This window comes from Carcharhinus amblyrhynchos, chromosome 19 (genome assembly GCF_965287045.1).
Source record: "Carcharhinus amblyrhynchos chromosome 19, sCarAmb.v2.hapA, whole genome shotgun sequence".
NCBI lineage: Eukaryota > Metazoa > Chordata > Chondrichthyes > Carcharhiniformes > Carcharhinidae > Carcharhinus > Carcharhinus amblyrhynchos.
In genome coordinates, this window is record NC_137342.1 from 20,511,885 (window position 1) to 20,535,073 (window position 23,189).

The 23,189-nt window shown below is 40.1% G+C and overlaps 1 protein-coding gene across 4 annotated transcripts in view; it reads left to right on the forward strand.

Moving 5' to 3' along the window:
- Positions 1 to 23,189, forward strand: part of tbc1d22a (TBC1 domain family, member 22a) — a 373,403-nt gene that overhangs the window by 26,742 nt on the left and 323,472 nt on the right. For all 4 annotated transcript variants that reach the window (XM_080207367.1, XM_080207368.1, XM_080207369.1 and 1 more), the window contains exon 4: positions 7,983 to 8,165. In XM_080207367.1, the coding sequence (XP_080063493.1) occupies positions 7,983 to 8,165 (183 nt within the window). The remainder of the gene's footprint in view (positions 1 to 7,982; positions 8,166 to 23,189) is intronic.

The window sequence follows — 23,189 nt, forward strand, 5'->3', positions numbered from 1 at the left end:
AATATTTCAGAAAACCTAACTGGAAGATGCCGTGTAATGCCATCGGTGAGCACACAGCCCTTTCTCTTGAGGTGCTCAAGTTAAAATTTTCCCCTCCGATGACTGCAAGAATTGTTACATGAAATATGGTTGGGGATACATCCCTGTGTGTGCATGGATCTTTGTAACAAAAATTCACTTGCATCCATGTTGCCTGGCTTGATTTAATTTTGAGTCTTAAATTGAACATTTATTTTGTTCATCTGTTTATCAGAATGATTGGAGTATTATAAAAGTAGTCTCATGATTTATGATCTGAAACATTTCATGCTAGTTGAGAACATGCTCATGACACTTGCAAGTCTTGGAATTGCTGCGTTCTGTTAACGTAGACTTGTGCAAAGAAAGATGTTCAGCAGGATACTTCATTGAAGATTGGGCATTCTGTGCAGCTTGTAATTTTGATTGCTTGATGGCCTGTGTGCTGCATTCCTTTGCCTCTCTTGGCAACAGTGTGCATGCGATGTGCACTATCTGCACCACTTGCACCCCAAAAATCATCCTTCTGTGCACACCCATTTCCTCTACCCCCAATCTCACTCTCAGAACCTTAAGATCTCCTCATCTCTTCGACTTGTGGGATAAGTGGGGCCTCAGGAGAAGTCAACAAAGTTTTTGATCCCTTGGTCCATTAGGCAGAAGATGTGAGGCATTAATAAATTAAATCATTTCCTTTGCTGAAATGTAAGAAATTTGATTATTGTTACTGTTGAAAAGGCATTCTGTCTACAAGCTACTTTATGCAGCTCATACAGGTTGATGGTTCGTTTTGTACCTCTTCTTGAGGGTGCTTTTCTGTTCTTCTTTAAGAAAGAGGGACTGCTATACAGATGGAGGCCTCTGCATTATTTCAGTCTGCAGGAGTGTTCTGTAAAGATCTTTTGCTGCCGTTGAAAAGGAAATTGGATAAACTCTCAGAATGCTAAAATGCCACCCCTACTACCTTTTGTGGGAGTTCACCTTTGTTTCCTGAGAGCAGTTTACATCCCACCCCATGTGAACGTGCAGATCGTACTGGATGAAATATATACCACTGAGTAGCCTTGAGACGAAACTTCCCGAGGCCTTGTTCATTGTGGGATGAACCAGGTTATACCACCTGTATACTAGCAGGTTATCATCAACACGTGTCCTGTTCCACCTAAGGCCCAAACATCCTAACCAATGCAATACAGATATCAAAAATGCCTACCACTCTATCACCCCACCCCCAACAATTTGGAAAATCAGACCACAAGGCTGTGCTCCTGCTCTCGGTTTAGAAGCAAAAACTGAAGTGGGAGAATCCATCAAAGCAAGTCTTGCAATGTTGGTTTGAGGAATTGGGTGATCTCCTACAAGACAGCTTTGAGTCAGTGGATTGGTCAGTATTTAAAAACTCTGCAATCAGCCTGAACGAGTACGCCACTACAGTAACGGACTTCATGAGTAACTGTGTGTCAAAGAAGCAAATCTGTGTGTTCCCCAACCAGAAACCATGGATGAACAGGGATACCCACTGCTTACTGAAGTCCGGGTCTGAGGCTCTGAAGTCAGGCGACCCTGACCTGTACAAGAGAGCCAAATTAGATCTAAGGAGACCCATCAAAGATGCCAAAAGGCAATATCAGACCAAGCTACAGTCCCAGGCTAGCCACAGTGATCTCTGTCAACTGTGGCAAGGCCTGCAAGGCATAACAGGCTGAGGTGAAGGCATGTAAATTCAAGTTTGCTGACGACACCATCATAGTGGGTCAGATCTCAAACAATGATGAGACAGAGTACAGGAATGAGATAGAGAATCTGGTGAACTGGTGCGGCAACAATAATCTCTCCCTCAATATCCACAGAACAAAGGAGATTGTCATGGACTTGAGGAAGCATAAAGGAGAACATGCCCTTGTCTACATCAATGGGGACAAAATAGAAAGGGTCGAGAGCTTCAAGTTTTTAGGTGTCCAGATCACCAACAACCTGTCCTGGTCCCCCTCCATGCCGAAACTATAGTTAAGAAATCCCACCAATGCCTCTACTTTCTCAGAAGACTAAGGAAATTTAGCATGTCAGCTACGACTCTCTCCAACTTTTACAGATGCACCATGGAAAGCATTCTTTCGGGTTGTATCACAGCTTGGTACGGCTTCTGCTGTGCCCAAGGCCGCAAGGAATGACAAAAGATCGTGAATGTAGCCCAATCCATCACACAAACTAGCCTCCCATCTATTGACTCTGTCTAGTCTTGCTGCTGCCTTAGCAAAGCAGCCGCATAATTAAGGGCCCCACGCACCCAGGAAATTCTCTCTGACTTCTTCCATTGGGAAAAAGATACAGAAATCTGAGGTTACCTACCAACCGACTCGAGAACAGCTTCTTTCCTGCTGCTGTCAGCCTTTGAATGGACATATCTCACGTTAAGGTGATTTTTCTCTATACCCCAGCTATGACTGTAACACTACATTCTGCACTGTCTCATTTCCTTTTCTATTAATGGTATACTTTGTATAGCATGCAAGAAACAATATTTTTCACTGTTAATACATGTGACAAATCAACTCAAATCAAAGAGTAAAACATTGCAAGGATGTAGACAAAAAGCATAGAGCTTGCGATAATGTGATTAACTGGGTGTTCTTTGGAGCCAGCACAAACTTGAACCAAATAGCCCCCTCTGTGCTATGCTGTTCTACGATTTATAGTGCAGACCATTCAGCCCATTGAACCTCTTAGCCTATTCAATAAAATGATGGCTTATTTGTATCCTAAGGTTAGCCACATGCTTTGGTTCTATATATCTTCAGACCATTTATTTGCAAAAACCTGCTGATGCCAGATTAAAATTAATTGATTTAGTCTCAATTGCTTTTTGTAAGTGACAGTTCCATGAATCATCCTTTGTGGTGTTCCTAAGATGTTACCTGAATGGCATGGCTGTGATTTTAAGATTATGCCCATGTGCCATCAGCTCCTCGACCAACAACGGATGTTTCTATCTGCCGTATCGATTCCGGTCAGTCAAATCGCCCATTAACTTTGTGTTCCACAGAACTTTGGCCTAGTTTATGTCAAATTTCCTTATCTAGCTGTTGGAGCCCTGGTAACATTCCAGTGAATATGTGCTTACGGTGCAGTAACAGTTATGTAATCTAATCAGGATGTGGTAGAGTTGGAACAAAAGCTCCTTCTCTCATTATATTCTAGCCGTCTCATTAGCCCACTTCATTTTTGTATTTACTGACTGCATTTTAGTGATTTGTGTACAGGAACTGTGGAATCTCTTTCAGTCTCCACTGTTCCTAGCTTTTCAGTATTTTGGATGTTATCCAAATTATCTGCATTGAAACGCTCTTGCTAGTTTTCCCATTTGCTTAATCTATCAATCTCCTAATTTTATGCACCTGTGTACGCTGCATACAATTCCACCAATCTGCGTTGTCTGCAAAACTGGATAGGTGGCTCTCTATTGTGCAAGCTAAGTTATTAATAAATAGAGTGAATAGTCCAGCACAAATCCTTGTGGACCATCAGGAGTCACTTCCTTCCAATTTGATTACATACCCATTATAACTCTACCACCTCAGCAATCTCCTAACCAGGTCAATAATTAGCTGTCAATCCCAGGAGCTTTAATTCTAGCAAACCGTATCTTATGTGGAGCTTTATCAAATCCCTCCTAGAAGCCCGTAGACGTTCCCCTATCTATTACTTTTGTAACTTCCTCAAATATCATTATCCTGAGATAATGAAGCATGCCATGACCGAATGCAGCAATTACCTGGACTACGTTCGGGCTGAGACTGATAGGCACAAATGCTACTTGCCATTTAAGCATCAGCTAATGATGATTTCCAACAATAGAGATTCTTAATTACACCCCCCCTCCAAACCACAGATCGCCCTGCCATCAAAATCTTGCGGGTTATCATTGAGTAGAAACTTAACTTGATCAGTAACGTAAAATACTGTGGCTCGAAGAATAGTTTGGAGGCTGGATATTCCAGGGTCAGTAACTCATCTCTTGATTTCCCCAAAGCTTATCCACCATCTATAAGGCACAAATTGTGATGGAATATTCTTCACGTCCGGTTGAGTACAAATTCTACAGCACACAAGCTTACCATCCAGGGCAAGCTCACTTGATTGACACCCCAGCTGCCACCTTAAACATTAATTCTCCCAATCACTGGCAAATTGTAGCTGTGGTGTGTACCATCTACAAGATGCGCTGCAACAACTCACTCAGATTTCTTTGATTGCACCTTTCAAGCCTGCGACCTGTATCACCTAGAAAAACAAGAGCTGAAGATGTAAGGGGGTGTTATACCGACACGTTTCTCTCCAAGTCATACAACTTCCTGACTTGGAAATAAATCTCTGCCACAAAAGGAAATATCCTCTCTACATCCATACTGTCAAGTCGCTCAGGATCTTGCATGTGATCACCTCGAAAGGGTGTAGGCCTTACCTGGTCAATCTTTCCTCATAAGCTAGCCTCTTCTCCCCAGAAATCAGTCGAATGAACCTTCTGTTAACTGCCTCTAATGCAGTTGTATCCTTTCTCAAGTAAGCAGACCAAAACTGTATGCAGTACTCCAGGTGTGGTCTCAATAAGGCCTTATACCACAGTAGCAACACTCAGCTACTTTTGTATATAATCTTCCTTGCAATAAATGTCAACATTCCATTTATCTTTTAACCGCTTGCTGTCCCACCATATGAATTCTTTGTGATACAAGGACATGCAGATCTCTCTGGACTGTAGAGTCCCAGTAGTTGCTCCATTTAAATCATGTACTGCTTTTCTCCTCTCCCTGTCAAAACAGACATGTTCACATTTCCCCATGTTGTCCGCCATCTGTAAAGTTTTTGCCCACCTACTGAACCTATCTATATCCCTTTGGCTCTTTATGTTCTCTCGATGATCTAGTTCCCTTTTATCTTTGCTTGTTATTTCCTCAAAGAACTCAGATAAATTAGTCAAACATGATTTCCCTTTCACAAAGCAATGTTAACTTTGCCTGATTGTATTATTATTTCTTCAAGGGTTTCTGTTATCTTCTTAATAATGGATTCTGGCATTTTCCCTGTCACAGATGGTAGTCTCACTGCCTATTGTTTCCTATAGCTCACTGCTACCTTTCTGAAGACAGAGAAGGGCAATAAGAGCTGGCCCTGCCCAGTGATGTCCATGGACGAGTCAAGGGGAAAAATTCAGTGAAGTTCATTAGATGTGACCTTCCAATTATAAATCTAATTTGGCTTTCTCCCTGATCAGTTCAAATTTCTTAATGTGCTCAGTCACTCAAGAAATTAGGGGGTGACACAATGGTTAGCACTGCTGCCTCTCAGTGCCAGAGATCAGGTTCGATTCCTGGCTTAGGTCAGTGTGCGGAGCCTCCAGATTCTCCCCATGTTTGCCTGGGTTTCTTCCGGGTGCTCCGGTTTCCTTCCACAGTCTGAAAGATGTGCTGGTTGGGCGCATTGGCCATGCTAAATTCTCCCTCCGTGTACCCGAAAAGGCAGCGGAATGTGGCAACAAGGGGGTTTTCACAGTAACTTCATTGCAATGTTAATGTAAGCCTACTTGTGACATGAATAAATTAAATTTAAACATATAAATTAGTTGTAAAATCCCATGATTTCCCAAGTGCTGAATTAGTCTAACAGGTCTTGCATTCCTTAGTTTCTTTTTCCACCTTTCTTAAATGATGGAGCTATATTTGCAATTTTTGAATCTCAAGGCAATGCTCTGAAGTATGAGTGAACGATCCTCATTGACTTGCTTGAGAAAACCTTGGGTGAAAATCATTATGGCCTATGCATTTGTTGGTCTTTGTTGTACTGTAGGAGAAATGGAGCACCCAGAGGAATTCCACACAGACAGTAACCCAAGGCTGGATTTGAACATGGGTCCCTGGTGCCGTGAGGCAGCAGTGCTTGCTACTGTGCCGCCCATAGTTTTATTTCATTTTGCCTCTTATGCCTACCGTGGCTGTAAATAATGTTCCACACTGGGATATTTGTTGGTCTTGTATTAAGCTGAGTTTTTGTTTGAAAAGCTCTCACCCAGCTGCATTTTGAACAATGTACTGTCATCAGTCTTTATCGTCGTCTGTTGAAGATAGCCCTATCAAAATTTAGAGTCCTAATTACTATTAGGTTTGAAAAGGAGGAACTTAACACTGAGATCAGTCAAAATATTATTACTGATGGATAAATGCTCTTCTGTTTGCAGATTATTAACAGATTTTGTACGTTACTCATTAAATCTAGTATGGCTTGTCCTCTACAAGCCTGCAATGGTCTCAAATGCACTCATGAAATATCTTATCATTTTGACTTGAGCTACCTCTGCTTTTAATCTACGTATATAAAATATTTTCCCCATTAGAACAATTCTGCTTTTGCTACATGCCTCCCTGAATTAATACATTTTGCCACATGAATGCTGTCAGAAGGCCTGCAGAAATTCATATTATTGAATCAAGACCTCTGTTCCTCAGTTTTATCCATAGGGTTTCCACTTAATGCTTTCTTTTACTTTATCTTTTAATTTAACTGTCTTGCTGCACTTGTGCTTAATGTGCCTGATGAAGAATGCCACTGTAGGGAGCGAGGGAATTGTGGTGCAAAGAGATTGGTTGAGCATCAATCTCCTGTATTGGGTTCTGCAATGTCAAGTACTGAAGAAATCTTGTATAGCCAGCAGTATGCATGGATGAAAGCAGAAATTAGATGGATATGTCCTTAATCGTTCGCTGAAAAAACTGTGGCAGCACAGTGGCAGAATCGTTAGCACTGCTGCTGCACAGTGTCAGGACCTGGGTTTGATTCAGGCCTCGGGTGACTGCCTGTGTAGAGTTTGCACATTCTCCCTGTGTCTGTGTGGGTTTCTTCCAGATGCATTGGTTTCGTCCCACAGTCCAAAGATGTGTTGGTTAGTTGGATTTCCCATGCTAAATTGCCCTTTAGTGTCCAAAGATGTGTAGGTTATGTAGATTGGCCATGCTGAATTGCAGGAAGACTAGCAGGATGCGTACATAAGAGAGATAGGGCCTGGGTGGGATTGTTGTCGGTGTAGGCTCAATGGGCCAAATGGCCTTTTCTAGCACTGTAGAGATTCTATGATTCTAATTTTTTTTTGTTGGAGTGTTGGACTTCATTGAGCTGCAAAATAATAAATACTTTAAATGAGAACTTGCAACCTGGAATTGTTCTTTATCAACTTGTCAAATATTTATTTCTGATTGCAATTCTAAGTTATCCATTGCTCTTGAATCAACCACACAAGAAAAACAAAGGTAAATTCTTACGGCCTTGGAATTTCCCGTTATTATACCTACTCCAATTTAAACTATGATGAAAACAAAAAAGTACACTTGGGCAAGTATTTAGGATGTGCAGAATACATATTGCCTGTGGACTTGCACAGAATTGTGGTACTCATACAGTGGTATTTGTGGTATTTGTCCTGATAGATTTAGTTGTGCTATATTATTTGCCCAGTTACGTGTCATTGTGACACCGATATACTTAAAATTCTGGGAAGTCATACCAGAATGAAGTATAATGCTGCCAAGTTGGATAGGAAGTGAAATGTGCACCATGCAAATATCTCACGTTATACAGTACTGGTACAAACCTCTTGCGCTCGCTCTTGAATAACAGTGTCATTACATGATTAGATATTGAACTCAAATTCATAGAAGCATCTCCTTGGGTTGAGCTGGGCACTCACATGTGTGTGGTCTCAATATCCAATTGGATAAAGCATGGTCTGCAATGCAAGAGCATTTTTGATATTGGACTGTGAGAGAGAGTCAATGTTTGCATTTTGATTTCTATACAGAGTGCAACAAAGCTTAGGAATTTTCTTCAAGTCAATTTTGTGGCGTGAATTTATCTGGGAGATTACATTTCAAATCTAATAATTTTGTTTGGAATAACATATTTTGTGTAATTTGCAGGTATAGATGATTTTGAGAAGACTCCTCTTTCGAGGCAGCAGTCTGCTCCTCCTCGATCAACAATTCCATTGGTTGCAAGAATTGCAGACCAAAATACCTCAGATGCGCCTCTGATGACTGAAAGAGAAATGTTTCGTCTAGAAAAATTCAAACAGCTGCTGGCAGGTCCGAACACTGATTTAGGTAAGTCCCAACTATGGTGAGGTATCAAGGTGCTCTGAAGATAGGTAATGTGCAAGAATTCTGTTGTGTGATTAGTCAGTTTGCATTGGCCTTATTCTCTGGTGCCTCTTGTTAGAGAGGAGGCATTGGTTAAAATGCAATCTTTATCCATTCAGCCATCATTACCACGGCAAGGACAAGTAACTAGAATTATATCAAAATGGATAAGGTGCTGATTGGTCCAGTAGTCATCAGTAACTGTCATAGCATGGGTGATATCCCTTGCTTGAAAAATGACATAGTCGAGCAAGTGCAAATGTTCAGACCATAGATAGGTGTTACCATGAAGGCTTGTCCTTGATATGCTGGCAGAACCGTGTTGGTTATGACAATGTCACATTCTAGACATTATGTCAGGAGAAGTTCATGTTTGGAGTTTGTGTTGCTACTTCTTCCTTGCTTAATGCATCCTTCGAGATATTTGTCTGCTTCCTAATTCTGGCATTGAAATATCTGTGGAGGAAAGGTTTGTCACCTGCTGGGACTTGGGATAAAGTTTGTGCAAGGTTGCTATAGAATCCCTCCTTGATCTTGTCTGTTAGCTCAAATGTAGGAGCGTATGCATTATTGACAGTGGCATGCTGATTCCTCGTTGGGGTGAGCCAGGCAATTATGAGGCACTTGCCATAGGGGAGTCACTGAAGCACTAGGCAAGCCGATTTTGATGGGTAAGGCCACCTTGTGGAGAGAAAATAAGCACATCTTCGAGGAAATTAGAAATCATTGTGGGCATGCGATAGTCTTTTTTTGTAACATTGCACTTTTTATACTCTGACTCGTGTTATGAGACCCTGAATAGAGACCAGTATTTTTCCTTTGGAATCGGAAAACTCAGGTAGTTACTCAGAGAATGAAGCTGCACAGTTCACAGTTTAGATAAAAAATTTTGCGATACAAAAATCAAAGGAAATGAATACTAATAAAAGTACTCAGTTACTGAAAATCTAAATTGAATTCTTTAAATCACGTTGCTTTTTACACCCATGAAGCAGACACCCTTAATAAACTGAAATGACTTATCAAAAATTGGAAAATTAACTCCTTGGCTTGAGTACTGCTTCAGAGATTGGTGTAATGGTTGAGGTTCTTGGGCATTTGGCTTAATTCTGGTAGGTTTTTCCCTTCAATCTGTGGTTGCAAACTTCCTGTTTCGTTGAAGTCTTGGGTGTAGCTACTTCAGGTCAGAACTCTCTTGGAGTTAACATTTTTTCTGGAGGTTTGCGTTTCTACCTGTCACAGTCACCTTGTTTTGTTTTGGGGTCACTCAGGTAACAATTTTTAACTCTGAACTGACACAAAATTTCACTTGAACTTGGAGATATTTTCCGTTCAGTAGTTGGCTTATTCTCAAGTCTACAACCTCAACTGTTTGAATATGAAGCTGCCCTGCTATAATTAGATTATGTTGACCATTTTGCCTTTATTGCTTAACTCCTCGGCAACTTCATTATAAGATCATTTACTCGAAGCGTTTGTAATGGATCATCACCCAGCACTATAAAGGCTCCCTCCAGCCCCCAAAAGCGCATTGGCATTCACCCTAGATTGGTGAGAACAGTGTATCTTACATTATCACAAAATCACAGAATTGGACAAAATTTTTCAGAATTAAATAACTCATTCTAAGACTTCTAAGTTTTTACAGTTTAAAGTTTATTCATTAGTATCACTATTAGGCTTACATCTACACTACAATGAAGTTATTGTGAAAATCTCTAGTCGCCACACTCCGGCGCCTGTCTGGGTACACTGAGGGAGAATTTAGTATGGCCAATGAACCTAACCAGCGCACCTTTTTGGACTGTGGTGGAAACTGACCATCCATAGGAAACCCATGCGGACATGGGGAGAACGTGCAGACTGCACAGACAGTGACCCAAACTGGGAATCGAACCTGTGTCTTTTGCGCAGTGAGGCAGCAGTGCTGACCACTATCCTACCGTGCTGCCCACTTTATTAAGACGATACCAATCTGCTTTGTGTATTTGACTCTTCTTATGAAGCTGTTGTCTAATTGCTGCTGTTTGAGGAACCTGTGTGCCTGTTTGGTTTCTGAGAGCTTGAGTTGCTATCCTGAATTCTGGGCATGGCCTGCTTTTAGATGGACATGCAGATGAGCTGTTCCCAGTCTGTCAAAGGAATATGTTAGATTGGAGGCTAGCAGAAGTGTTTCACCATACTAAATTGAAATAGGCTGCCCTGTCATTCCAATTTGAGTTCCAGTAAAAGTTGTGGTGGCATTTCTGTATTTTTAGTCACTTGAATATTTGTTTGCTGCTTAATGAAACACAATAAAATCTAGGCTGATACTTCAGTACTGTGGGAGTGCTTTATTGTTGAGAATACTGTCTTGCTCCAAAATGTTGACAAAGATGTGTTGGAAAATTTGAAAATCACTGTGCCAATAAGTTGGAGTGCTGGAACTTCAGTTGATTGCAGCATTCTTTAATGGGAGTTCGCAGCATTGAGTTGCAGTGATGTCATTGAGCTGTTGAATCATTTGAAGAATTCTCGAAGACACCAAATCAGGAAGTGAAAAACACTCAGTATCAAATCACATTTTTGATTTCAGAGAGATTTTTTAGAGAGAGCAAAATAAAGGTAGGAATGGTAGAAGCTGATCAACCTTCAGTTTTTTTAAAAAAATGCTTTCTGGAAATAATTAGAAAATATGATTATTGTAATGGGGACATGCTACATAATTCAAATTATCATTCTAGCGTCAGATTAGTTGATCATAAGATTGCAATTAAGAACCAGGTTATGCTTTATTGAAAAAGACAACTTTTTAGAATGTTTGTAACTGATACGAGAGCAGAAAAGTGGAAGTGCTCACCAGATAAGTGAATTTCTCTGTTAAGCAGTTTTGGGGATCCATAGCACAGCCTGAGGTGGAGCAGTGAATGACAGACTTCAATATGAGGATTTTGTCATTATTCTGAAAGAAGAAAGAACAACATTTATATTGTGTTTTCCATGACCACTGGACATCTCAAAGTGCTCTGCAGTGGGTGGAGTACTTTTTCAAGTGTGGTCACTGTTGTAGTGTAGGAAATGCAACAGCTAATTTTCATTCAGCAAACTCCCAGAATCAGCAATGTGATGATGAGCAGATAATCTGTTTTTGTGATGTTGTTTGAGGGATGTATATTGGCTTGGATATTGGGGATAATTTCCTGCCCTTCAGAGCAATGCCTTGAGTTTTTTTTTGCATCCATCTGAGTAGTCAGATGGGTTTAATGTTTCATCCCAAATGCAATGTCCTAACAATGTTACGGTTTGTGGGTTTTTACAGAAAAGAACGAGGTTTGCACACACAGATCCAAACTAACACAACTGGTTTTATTGAAGAGCTGCTCCCTCTGCACTGCAGAATACAAAACTGAAAGTAAAATAAATCACACACTTAATGATGTCATCAAATCATATGATCAACTCTTAAAGCATCCTTGTAAATATTTAACACCAAAGATAGCACCTCCCATTATGCAGAATTAGAAACAATTTAAGTAAATTGTACGTATTTGTGTGTGTGTTATGAATATGCTTGAAAATTAAGTTATAGTTCTGTATTTGTGTGTTGAGGTAGGGGGAACCCGAGTTTGATTTCACTTTGAAGACTTGCCTGTAAATCTGAAGGTTATTTTCTATACCTGCATTTTAGTTCAGTTTTACGATCCTTGAAGTGGGAAGCTGTATGTCGAAGGAGGTTAATGGCTTAGCAAATTAAAACAAATGGAAAAAGCTGGGCTGTTAGCGAGCAACAAGAGACTAACACAGACATGGAGAAGGAAAAAGCCTCATTAGTTCAGTTGGTGCAAGTGCCAGGAAGAACTGAACAAGGTGGGGGTCAGCAGGAAGCAGGTTTTGAAGAATAAAAAAAGAAAACTACCCAATCGATGGAGTAGAACAGGAGCCAAGTCCAAAGAAGATCACCTCCTCATTGGAAACGAACGGGAATCTGGAAAATGCCAAGTGATGTGAAGTGAAGAGTGAGGAGCAGGGGAAATGGCTTCAAGTTAAAAGACGCAGCTGCAGAGAACAGACTTGGAACCAAGTGGATTTGCGAGGAGGTAGAAGATCTGAGGAGCTGGCGGAAGGTAGATGACTTTACTAAAGGTCTTTTGGAGCTCTGGTATTGTGCTTGGCGTAGTTGAATTACCTGAGAGGATGTATGAGATGTGAAACCTGAATGCATGTAGAGATCTAGGAAGATGGGACATCAGGAGGAGAGGTCAAAATCCTGGAGGTGGATCCATTGTGAAGAGATCCAAGTGAAAGGATCATTTAGGAGAAGATTCCAAGGTGAGTACTGAGTGTGGAGATTGCAAACCCTCGTGAAAGATGAATTCCAGGGAGGTCAATTAACTCATGGTGTGACAAGCATCTGGGGGAAGTCACGAGAAATACATCGCATCATGTTTGGAGTGGCACCTGTCTGTTTCAGAGTGTGGTGTGTCAGACCACAAGTTGATTTCTATGGACTGTGCTCTTAATGTGAACAACAGAGATTATAAGATACACTTTATAAGTCATGTTATCCTTGCAAATTTGTATATCTGTAAAGATATATTTGAGGTGTTTATTATCTTAACTATGTTAGGCATTGTGGGTTTCAACAGAAAATAATGTGGCTTGCACATGTGGATTCAAAGAAACACACAGCAGGTTTTATGGAAGAACTGCCCCCTGAAGTGCATCAAGTACAAAACTGAACGTAAAACCGAAGACTCTGAAACCCAAATTACATCACCATCAAACCATGTGATCAGCCCTTAAAGCAACTTGCACTCTTTTAAAAATATGTAAGTGTGAAGGAATTGTCATATAGTTAACCTTTTCCTGTTTAATAAATGTCACTTGTTTTGTTGGAAGTTCATCAGCAGACTCCTTTGACTCTTGTTCAGTCGCTATCCTCCACGTTTCTAAACCAAAACTAAATGTTTTAAGATCTATCAGATCAGATTCCACCCTGGGATCCGACTTCTCCAATAGCAACACCAGCTGCAAGTATAACGCCATGTGCTAAATCCTCAAGTTTTGATCAGATTCACAGACTGTCATCAAAATACCCACAAATTCCAGGCCAATCATAATTTGTTGGATTGTATGAAGGGCGAGATGCTCACATTTCAAAAGTAATTGATTTCCAATGATGTACAGGGCACGTTATAAATATAAATTTATAAATTCTCTTTGTTTCTCACTCATCCTCAGAAACCATGAGCTGAAGAAGTATAAATTTTGATGTGTGTAAAGTTTGCATTCTGGTTACTGACTCTACGACATCTTCATGATTTATCTCTGCAGTGTATTCTAGTTCCATGACCTGTTCCAGCAGCTTATCAGGTAGTTTCTCTGGACTCTGTTTTTAATTTCTTCTTCTTCATCTCTCTATTCTGTTTATGGGTAAGTTTACATGTGTACATTGGCAGGCTCCACCTGTGTTGCTGCTGTCACTGATTCCAGATGAGTTACTTTGTCTTTTTGCTAGAATTGCATCTCGGGAGCAGTCAGATTTTCCTTTTGTTCTGAAGCTAACAAAAAGCAATTCAGTGCAAGACAAAGCCTCAGCAGTTCATGAAAACATTCAATCAAAATGAACATGATGTGGAGATGTCGGCATTGGAGTTGGGTGGGCACAGTAAGAAGCCTCACAACACAAGGTTAAAGTCCAACAGATTTATTTGGAATCATGAGCTTTGAGTGTGCTCCCTCATCAGGTGAGACTCACCTGATGAAGGAGCAGCGCTCTGAAAGTTCGTGATTAGAAATAAACCTGTCAAAATGAAAATGGTTGATAGATTCCTACAGGCCACCAAGCATTTGTGTTTTCCTTTGCACAGAGCTTTGCTATCTACGTGTTGAGATTTATAAAGTGTGGGACGATCTGTTGGCGATGTTCTCATATATCTTACATTTGCCTAAATGACTTCATATCTGGGATCTGGCCATATACCCAGATCACAGCTCCTTCTTTAAATTAAGATATCAGTTGTGGTCATGTCATGAACTGAAATGAATAACCTTTCCAGGATGCTGAGGTAGTGAAGGAAGTTCAACTTGAAGGTGCTGTATTTTGTGATGCCCATAAAGTAGTCTGGGCAAATGTAAACACAGTTTCAGCTTTACATCAAGGCAGATTGTGCTGTATATTTCTGGAGTATACCTTTATGCTGTGACTGTAAACATGGTGATGGCAGGCAAATTGATTTTGCATTGTTATTTTTTAGAAGTGTACTTGACAACAGTGAGTAATATTTGCTCCTCCTCCCAAGTCATACACTTAAAAGTCACTAGTCAGCACCACTTTTTCTGGTCACAAAAGTGACTGTCAATCTATATTCCAACAAGAAAAATACTCTTTGCTTTGTCAGTCAATAGTCTACACTTGGTGCTTTGGAAGTATTTGACTTTCCAGGAGCTTTACCAGTGCTTCCAAGGTGCAGTTGGATTAGGCTATTGTCTAAGCATGTACAAATATGACGTAGAGATGCTGGTGTTGGACTGGGGTAAGCACAGTAATAAGTCGTATAACACCAAGTTAAAGTCCAACAGGTTTATTTGGTAGCATGAGCTTTCGGAACGCTGCCCCTTCATCACTCACCTGATGAAGTGGCAGCACTCCGAAAGCTCATACTACCAAATAAACCTGTTGGAATTTACCTGGTATTGTGAAACTTCTTATTGCATATACAAATAGTTTTAAAAGGATTCTGAGCACTCACGATCTTCAAATATTCCAGGATGATTCTTCATTTTTTTTCTCAACCTAATGCAGCTAAATTATTTTGACTGCTTCAGCCCATTTCCTTTTTAATATTGTTTTTACCTTATTTAGTTTTCTTTGCATCCAAATTCTAGGAGCCAACATGGGTATGCTTAGCTGGTGTCATTTGTTGTATTATGTGGGAGCAACTGATTGGCTTGAAAATGTAGTATAAATAATGTATAAATGTAGTATAGATAATTGGTTTATTGAAAAATCATAATGGAGATATGTGCTGAATTGTGAAATACAAATAAAACAATCATAATTTATAACGTTGTTTCAGGCAATGATTGAAATAAAAATGGACTATAAAATACTGAATGGATTGCCCACTTAGGAACATGCAAATAATAAAGCATGTTGTAAATGCAGGTCTCAACTGATGCAATAAAAATTATTCTGCTCCACTCTGTATTTAGTATTAAAGTCCATCGATCTTACATTTATCAGGTGGATTCCACAATTTCTCATCATTTGAATATTATTTATGGATTTTATAAAGTAAGGATTGGGTTCTCTCATATCATGGTCCTGGAAATTGGAAAGTACTCGTGTTCCTTTTTTGCATATTAGAAAAGCTGAACAGATGGGGGAGCTGCAGGTTCATAGTTTAAAGTAATTCTGATCTCTTTCTCCAATATAATATTATGCTTCAAAAATAATAAGATCAGTTCATGTAACGTCATTACAAGTTTTGTAATTGCAATGCATATTGTCAGTTAAAGGAAGACATGTTATGAGTGCAGTTGCAAAATCCTGTTCCAGAATAAATTTCTGGTGTTCAGAACATAATGTAAGTAATTTATTTCTTTTCCTTTTTGTAGGTTGTGGCGAGAGTTTGGTATTTATCTAATTGCAAATCTTATTTTGAGGAACTAGGTTGAAGATTTTTATTTCTTGTGACAAAGGCTTCATGAGGAAGGAATGCAACAGACTTTTTGGTTAGATTGGGCAAGAGCTGGAAGTGTTCTTTAAATGCTATGTGGGGAGAAAATATCTAACTGTATCAACAGTGAGCTAAATTCACCAAGACATGCTATTTTGATAGGAAAAGTAACATATGGAGTATTTGAGAGAAAGAAGTACATTTTAAAAGCTTGCATGGGAAAATGTTGGAGTACAAAACCAATCAATCAGCATCCAAAAATAACTCTTGGGTCGAGATCATTTCAGAACTGACTGGAAAATGAGCAAGCCCCTGACTGACTTGAGGGCTGGGAAATGGTGAAAGGGAAAGATCTGAAGTGGGGCAGGAGGGCTGCAACAGGGTAAGAAACAAAAAAATGCAAAAGCTGGGTGCGATGTTACTGTGCGATCGAGGTCATTGGTAAGCTTGATGATATATTTGGTGTATGCCATCACAAAAAGTGGCCAAATCTGAATTTAACTGATGCCTCAGATGATTGCAAATGGGATTGTTGTCTTCTTATTCATTTATAGGGATGTGGGTGTTGCTGGCTAGGCCAACATTTGTTCCACATCCCGAGTTGCCCTATAGAAGATGGTGGTGAGCTGCCTTGTTAAACCGCTGCAGTACCTGAGGTGTAGGTATATCCATAGCGTTGTTAGGGAGGGAGGACCAGGATTTTGACCCAATGATAGTGAAGGAACGGGATATACTTCCCAGTCAGAATGGTGAGTGAGTTGGAGGGGAACTTCTCAGTGATGGTGTTCCCAGGTATCTGTTGCTTTTGTCCTGCTAGATGGTGTTGGAGGTGGGGTTCAGAATGTGCAGCCAAAAGAACCTCGCTGAGTTTTTGCAGTACATTTGGCTACCACTGTTCATCTGTGGTGGAGGGATTGAATGTTTGTAGAAGGGATAGCTTTTGATGGTGTATGCCTGGGTTTAGCAGATGCTGCAGATAATTGCAAGTGTTATCTTTTTATTCGTTTATGGGATGTAGGTGTCACTGGCTGCTTTGACCTGGATGGTGTCAAGCTTCTTGTGTTGTTGGAGCTGCACTTAGCCAGACAAATGGGGAGTATTCCATTACACACCCGACTTGTGCCTTGTCGATGGTGGATAGAAATTAGGCAGTCAGGAAATGAGTTACTCGCTGCAGGAATCCTGGCCTTTGACCTGCTCTGGTAACCAAGGTATTTATATGGCCAGTCCAGTTCAGGTTCTGGTGGGAACCCTCAGCGTGTACAATTGGCTGTACTATCTGAAGATGATGGAGCCCATTGTACTGCACCCATTGCTGAAATTGGTTGAGTACCTGTCCAGCATTTAACCTGGGACCTTCCCAGTCTACATGACCCTCCTGCACATCCATTGTACAGTCAACATACAGCCATGTAGCAGGATTTACAAGTTAAGGAAACTGAAAAAAACATTCATTATCTTCTGAATATTGCCATAATGTAGCACAGTATCTGATGGCTAAATTTCCCTGGACTGATCGCTGCATACTGAAATGAGCTTCTGAATGAAATGCGAAGTTTAAGCTATTTGCGACAATGTTTCTATCCAGTATGCAGTTATGAATAATAGATTCGTCAATGGAGCCTTGTGATTTTTGAAGTTTATAAACAATGTTCAGACCAGTGGGCTTGAGTTATGACTTGATGAATGATTAAAAAGAAATAATGTTTAAATAATTGCACAATAACTTGCTATGTGCTTCATTCTTGCAAATGGATGAGCAAATTCTGTGCTTGTTGTGTGGCTTCACGTTTTTGATTTGTTTAAACGTAAAACAAATATGGAATAATTACAAATTGGTAGGATTTGCTTGTAATAAACGTTATTGGATTTTGGTGCAATCCAAATGAAAGGCTGAAGGCAGCAATGAAGAAGGAAGCAACAACAAATATTTACAAAACAGTTCAGATGGAGGTTTGCTTCACTGGTACATGTGGATAACGTGCAAGAAGAGTGAAGCAGAGAGGGAACCGAAGTTGGTGGGTCAGGAGGTGAAAACGATTCAAGTTGAGGATTTTGCAAAGGATCTTCAGAGCTCAGGTAATTTTGGTAGGAATGGTATCTTATTGACCTGTTGGATGTAGGAGCTTGGCAAGAGTGTAGGATACTTTTTGTTTGAAAAATAATGTGCATTCAGCAATCTGGAAAGCTGCAGATTAAGATTGTCACCTGTGTTAGCGTGGGCAATGTTTCCTTACTTTCTGTGTCTGGTGTGTGCGTTTTCTTACCTGAACAATGATTGTCTGAATGTGAATCATTCTAGTAGCAAGCTTTTTATGAATTTTAAAATAAATTGGGTTATTTATTACCCCACAATTCCCCTGGAGGTTTTAAAACGTGATGTTTCACTCACTTGACTCAAGCACACCATCACAAACTGAGCATTTACAGATGAACAAAGTGTAATTGATTCAGTCTCTGTATTGTGGCAGGCCTGTAATTTCTTAGATGAGTTGGCATTTTTAGTTGAAGAGAAGGACTTATAAGCAGACAATTATCAGTAAGCTGCAAGACTTCATGTATTTCAATTTCCAGATGATTTTGATATTTAAATAGATTGCGGAGACCCCTTTTTCCATTTCCAAGATATTTTTCTTTATTACTGTGGCTGTCTTGTTAACTTGCGGCTGTTTCGATGGCTTTTCTGAAGCACTTGGATGGAATGCCAGTCTTTGCAAGCAGCTTTTGCTGTTTTAAAAGCTGACAGAAAACATAGTTGTGCCCATCTTGTGACTTATGGAGATTCAAGGTCCTTTGTCCAAAGAAAAGTGATGTGTTGATTACACATACTGTTGTTGTTTGACACTGCCAAATTCGTCCCGAGTAGTTTGGAGGGTTGAAAGATTGATGGGATTCATTTCACAATCATCTAACACACAGTGAGTTTCAATATTTCATGACGGACAAATGAAACAAAGACAAGCTGGCTGGAAATTATAGTCCTTTTTATTGATGGTCCACCCTTAAAGATACACCCTTAAAGATACACGAAAATCTTGGATGGTTGTGAATGTTCAGGTTTAATTGTGTATTTGCATGAGACATTGGAGAGGGGAGATGTGGTTGGTTATGGCATCTTCCTCCTTCACCATTTTGTTTCCTCTTCCTCCACAGGTCTTTGTCTTAGTCCTTTTTTTGCTTTTAGATAGCAGCTGTTCACCCTTTTGCTATTCATAGCTTTTCTTGACACAACCTTTATTTTCTTGTGCCATTTGCACTCCCTTTGGTCTTGTACCATCAACCTTGTCTCTTCTCCTCTCTCTCTGAGCTTCCCTCTTGTTTTTCCCACCTTCACTTTAAACCTATTACATTTCTAACTTTTCCGAGATGGAAGATCATTATGCTGCCAAAGTATTACCACTATTTTCTGTTATGTTTTGGAAGTAGACTTGGGAGGACATTGTGTCTGAGGTAGCTGCGAGGTTGAGAGTCGATGGCTGTTGTTTGCAATGTTCAACAAATGATTGTGCATGAGGAGTAAGCCTGACTGGAGGATTCCCCCATGTGTTTCGTGTAGTGTAGGAATATAGTTTTGAGGGAATGATGTGTGCCAGGACTTGGGAGAAAAAAGAAGTTGGAAGCAGGTTGATAGTTAAAGAGAACTCCAGTCTAAAGTTCTCAAAGTGGTAAGGACAGTGCTGAACAGGAAGTTGATGTTGGCTGTAATAGGAGTTTGATGGGCAGGAGGGGTTTGAAGTGGGTGGTGGATTTCACAGCTGTCATGTGTTTCCTGAGGGTGAGATGGGAGGAGAATGCAGTATGGGACGTTTGGATGTAATTGGGAGGAAAGCATGTCATGTGGCTGAGGGTCACCTGGGTTGTGGGAGAACATCAAGGTTGAAACCAGGAAAAAGCGCTAAGTTACCTAGTTATTTCAAGCTTGCATTTGTGAAAACCGATTTCTTGGGGGTTGTGTTCAAGATGAAGGCTGGAATTCCAGTTCGAATTTTGGAAGAAGTTTGTGGGTCTTGATTTCAACACGAGAGATAAAGAAATAAACAGTTAAAAAGATCAAATTTAAGAGAGGAAACAAGAGTTTACATTTTTGTTGCATCTTCCACATCCTCCAGTTCCAAAGTGCTTCATACAATTATGCAATTTGTTTTGTTATCAAGCTTGTGTTGAAGCTGAAAGACGATGCAAGATGTTATGTGCCAATATAATTTATAATTTTTCCAGTAAAAATATTTACCATTAAAATTATAATTCCCAAGAATAGCTAATTATGAAGAAAGATGACTCTCAGTCAACATGTAAGGAAAAGGGGCGATGCCAATTAACTTTCCATACGATCACAGTGGGAGCAAAACTATAATGTGGCTACAGAATGAGACATTGCTGAAACAATGACATTTTGAGTAAGAGGAAAAAACATAATTTCTGGTATTGTGATGAACCAGACTAAGTTCTTGAGGTGGGATCTGCCTGATAATTTCAATTGGTGTAATCGACAAGCTGTCCTGGAAAACTAGCAGCAGATTGAGTGAAAGTTAATCTTATGATTGGTTGTGCGATGCAGTTCATGTTCTCATTTTGCTTCAAACACTCCTGTCAAGTCCCTTACATGTAGTGTTTCATTAAAGGCGCAAGACAGTTGCAAGTTATCTGAAAAGGACACAGGCTAAACCTATTATTTCTGCATTTTGATCTTGGAAGTGTACTTCGAACTTAGATCATGTTGCTTGTATATTTCTTAAACTCACTTTTGTCTCGAACTCAGAGCTACTCATTAATGAAATTGTTGCTGCAGGGATTGTCTGCCGCAAGCCTTGTCCAAGTATTGTCATTAGTGTTATTGATTTTAGCATTGTTATGAGTTTGAAGAAAAGTCATATTGAACTCAAGAAGTTAATTCTGTTTCAGCTCTGATGAAGGGTCATCCAAACTCGAAATGTTGGGTCTGTTCTCTCTCCGCAGATGCTGTCAGACCTGCTGAGATTTTCCAGCATTTTCTGTTTTTGTTGCATATGCAGCTCGCCTGTTCAAATCAAGTAATTTCAGCGCACGCAAAAAACCATGGGTTTTCAGCTACTGTTTTAGTAAAGGAATCATTTACTACAATTAATTCAGAAATACATTAGCATTTACAGCAGGTTTTGCTACATGGAATACACAAGAAATAGGAACAGAAGTATACCATATGGCCTGTTGAGCCAGCCCTACCGATTCCATTCCATTTTCACACCTGCTCCCCATATCCCTTAATCCCCTCACAAACCAAAAATCTGTGTATCCCAGCCCAAAGTGTTTGATATGTGGAAGTACCTAAGCAACATAGTATTGTCTTTGTCTTTTAACATTGCCTTGCTTAATTGCGTACAAAGCCACCATCTACATGGTTTATCAGTAAATCTAATTTGAGTTCAGATGAATATAATCCAGTTTTGTTGTTGTGGAGTTTTTAAAAATAGGCTTTATAACATTTTAAGCTGAATTTTTAAAGGAATGCCAGATGTGCTATTTGTCTCTCCTTCTGTGCTTTGCTCCTTGTTGTCGATGATCCTGATTTGGTGTCTAACACGTCTTAAAATGTTAATTCAAGAAGTCATAATTTACAGCACTACTTCTGTGGAAGGCATAGCACTTGTATAACTATTTTCATGCATCAGCCTCACTTCAAAAAATACGTATAGATTTGTAAGAATTAAAACCTGCATTTTAAAGATGTACAGGTTAGGTGGTTGATACCCTACAACTGAGGTGGAGAGAAATTTCATGACCGAGTGTGGTGAATGTATGGCATTCACTATAACGGAAAGTAGTTGAGGCCAAAACATTGTCTGATTTCAAGAAGCTAGATATAATTATTGGGGCTAAAGGGATATGGGGGTTGGGGGGGTGTGGGGAAAGGAGGGATCAGGATATTGAATTTGATGATCAGCCGTGATCAAAATGAAAGGCGGAGCAAGTTCAAAGGGCCGAATGGCCTGCTCCTGCTTCTAGTTTCTATGTTTTTATGCCTATGTTTCTATACTAAGTGATCTTTCTTGACACCAGCTATGACTGTAAAAGTAGACCTTCTCCCCAATTAGACTTCAGAATTACAGGAAGGGGATAGCTTGATCTTGGGATTGGGCATAGCTCGACACAACATTGAAGGCCGAAGGGCCTGTACTGTGCTGTAATGTTCTATGTTGATTGACCATGCTAAATTGATCCGAATGTTGGGGGATTAGCAGGGTAAATGAGGCTTACGGGAATAGGGCCTGGATGGGATTGTGGTCAGTACAGGCTCAGTGTGCCTAAGGGGCCTCCTTTTGTACTGATGTGATCCTAGGATTTTCCCACTGCCTGACCTTAGCCTGATTCTTCTGTATATTTTTTCCCCTTTTTTGATGATAACCATTTATCTTTTCAATTATAATGTCCCTGCGTGTAGCAGAGAAAAAAAAATCTCCAGCAAAACACTTGGAAAACAGTGGCAGAATCGGACAGAATCAGCATGGATTACCATGCTTGACAAATCTACTGGAATTCTTCAAGGATGTAATGAGCAGAGTTGATGAAGGGGTGCTAGTGGATGTGGTTTCTTTGGGCTTTCAGAAGGTTTTCAACAAAGTCCCATTTAAGAGATTAGCGTGGAAAATTAGAATGCGTGGGATTGGGGTTAGTGTATTGAGATGGAGAGAAAACTGGCAGACAAGAAATGAAGAATAGGAATAAACGGGCCTTTTTCCAAATGGTAGGCAGTGACTCATCGTAGAGTTAGAGGTTTATAGTTGTAGAAGAAAACGGTTGCTTCGGCCCAATTTGTCTATGCTGCCCAGTTTTTATCACTAAGCTAATCCCAATTGCCCACATTGGGCCCATATCTCTTTCTATACGCATCTTACATGTAATTGTCTAAATGCTTTTTAAAATAGAAAATTGTACCCACCCCTACTACTACCTCTGGCGGCTGGTTCCAGACACTCACCACCATCTGAGAAAATTGCCTCCTGGATCTTTTGCATATCTCTCCTCTCACCTTAAACCTATGCCCTCAAGTTTTGGACTTCCTTACATTAGGGAAAAAATGTTGACTGTCTACCTTATCTACGGCCCTTCGTTATTTCAGAGACCTTTTATAAGATCATCCCTGCGCTCCGGAGGAAAAAGGCCCCGGTCTCTCCAGCGTCCCATCAAGTTCCAGTGGCATCCTAGTAAATCTTTTCTGCACTCTTCCTCATTTAATAATATCCTTTCTATAATAGGGTGACCAGAACTCAACACAGTATTCCAGGTGTGGCCTTACCAATGCCTTGTGCAACTTCAAGTCATCCTAACTTCTGTATTCAATGTTCTGACC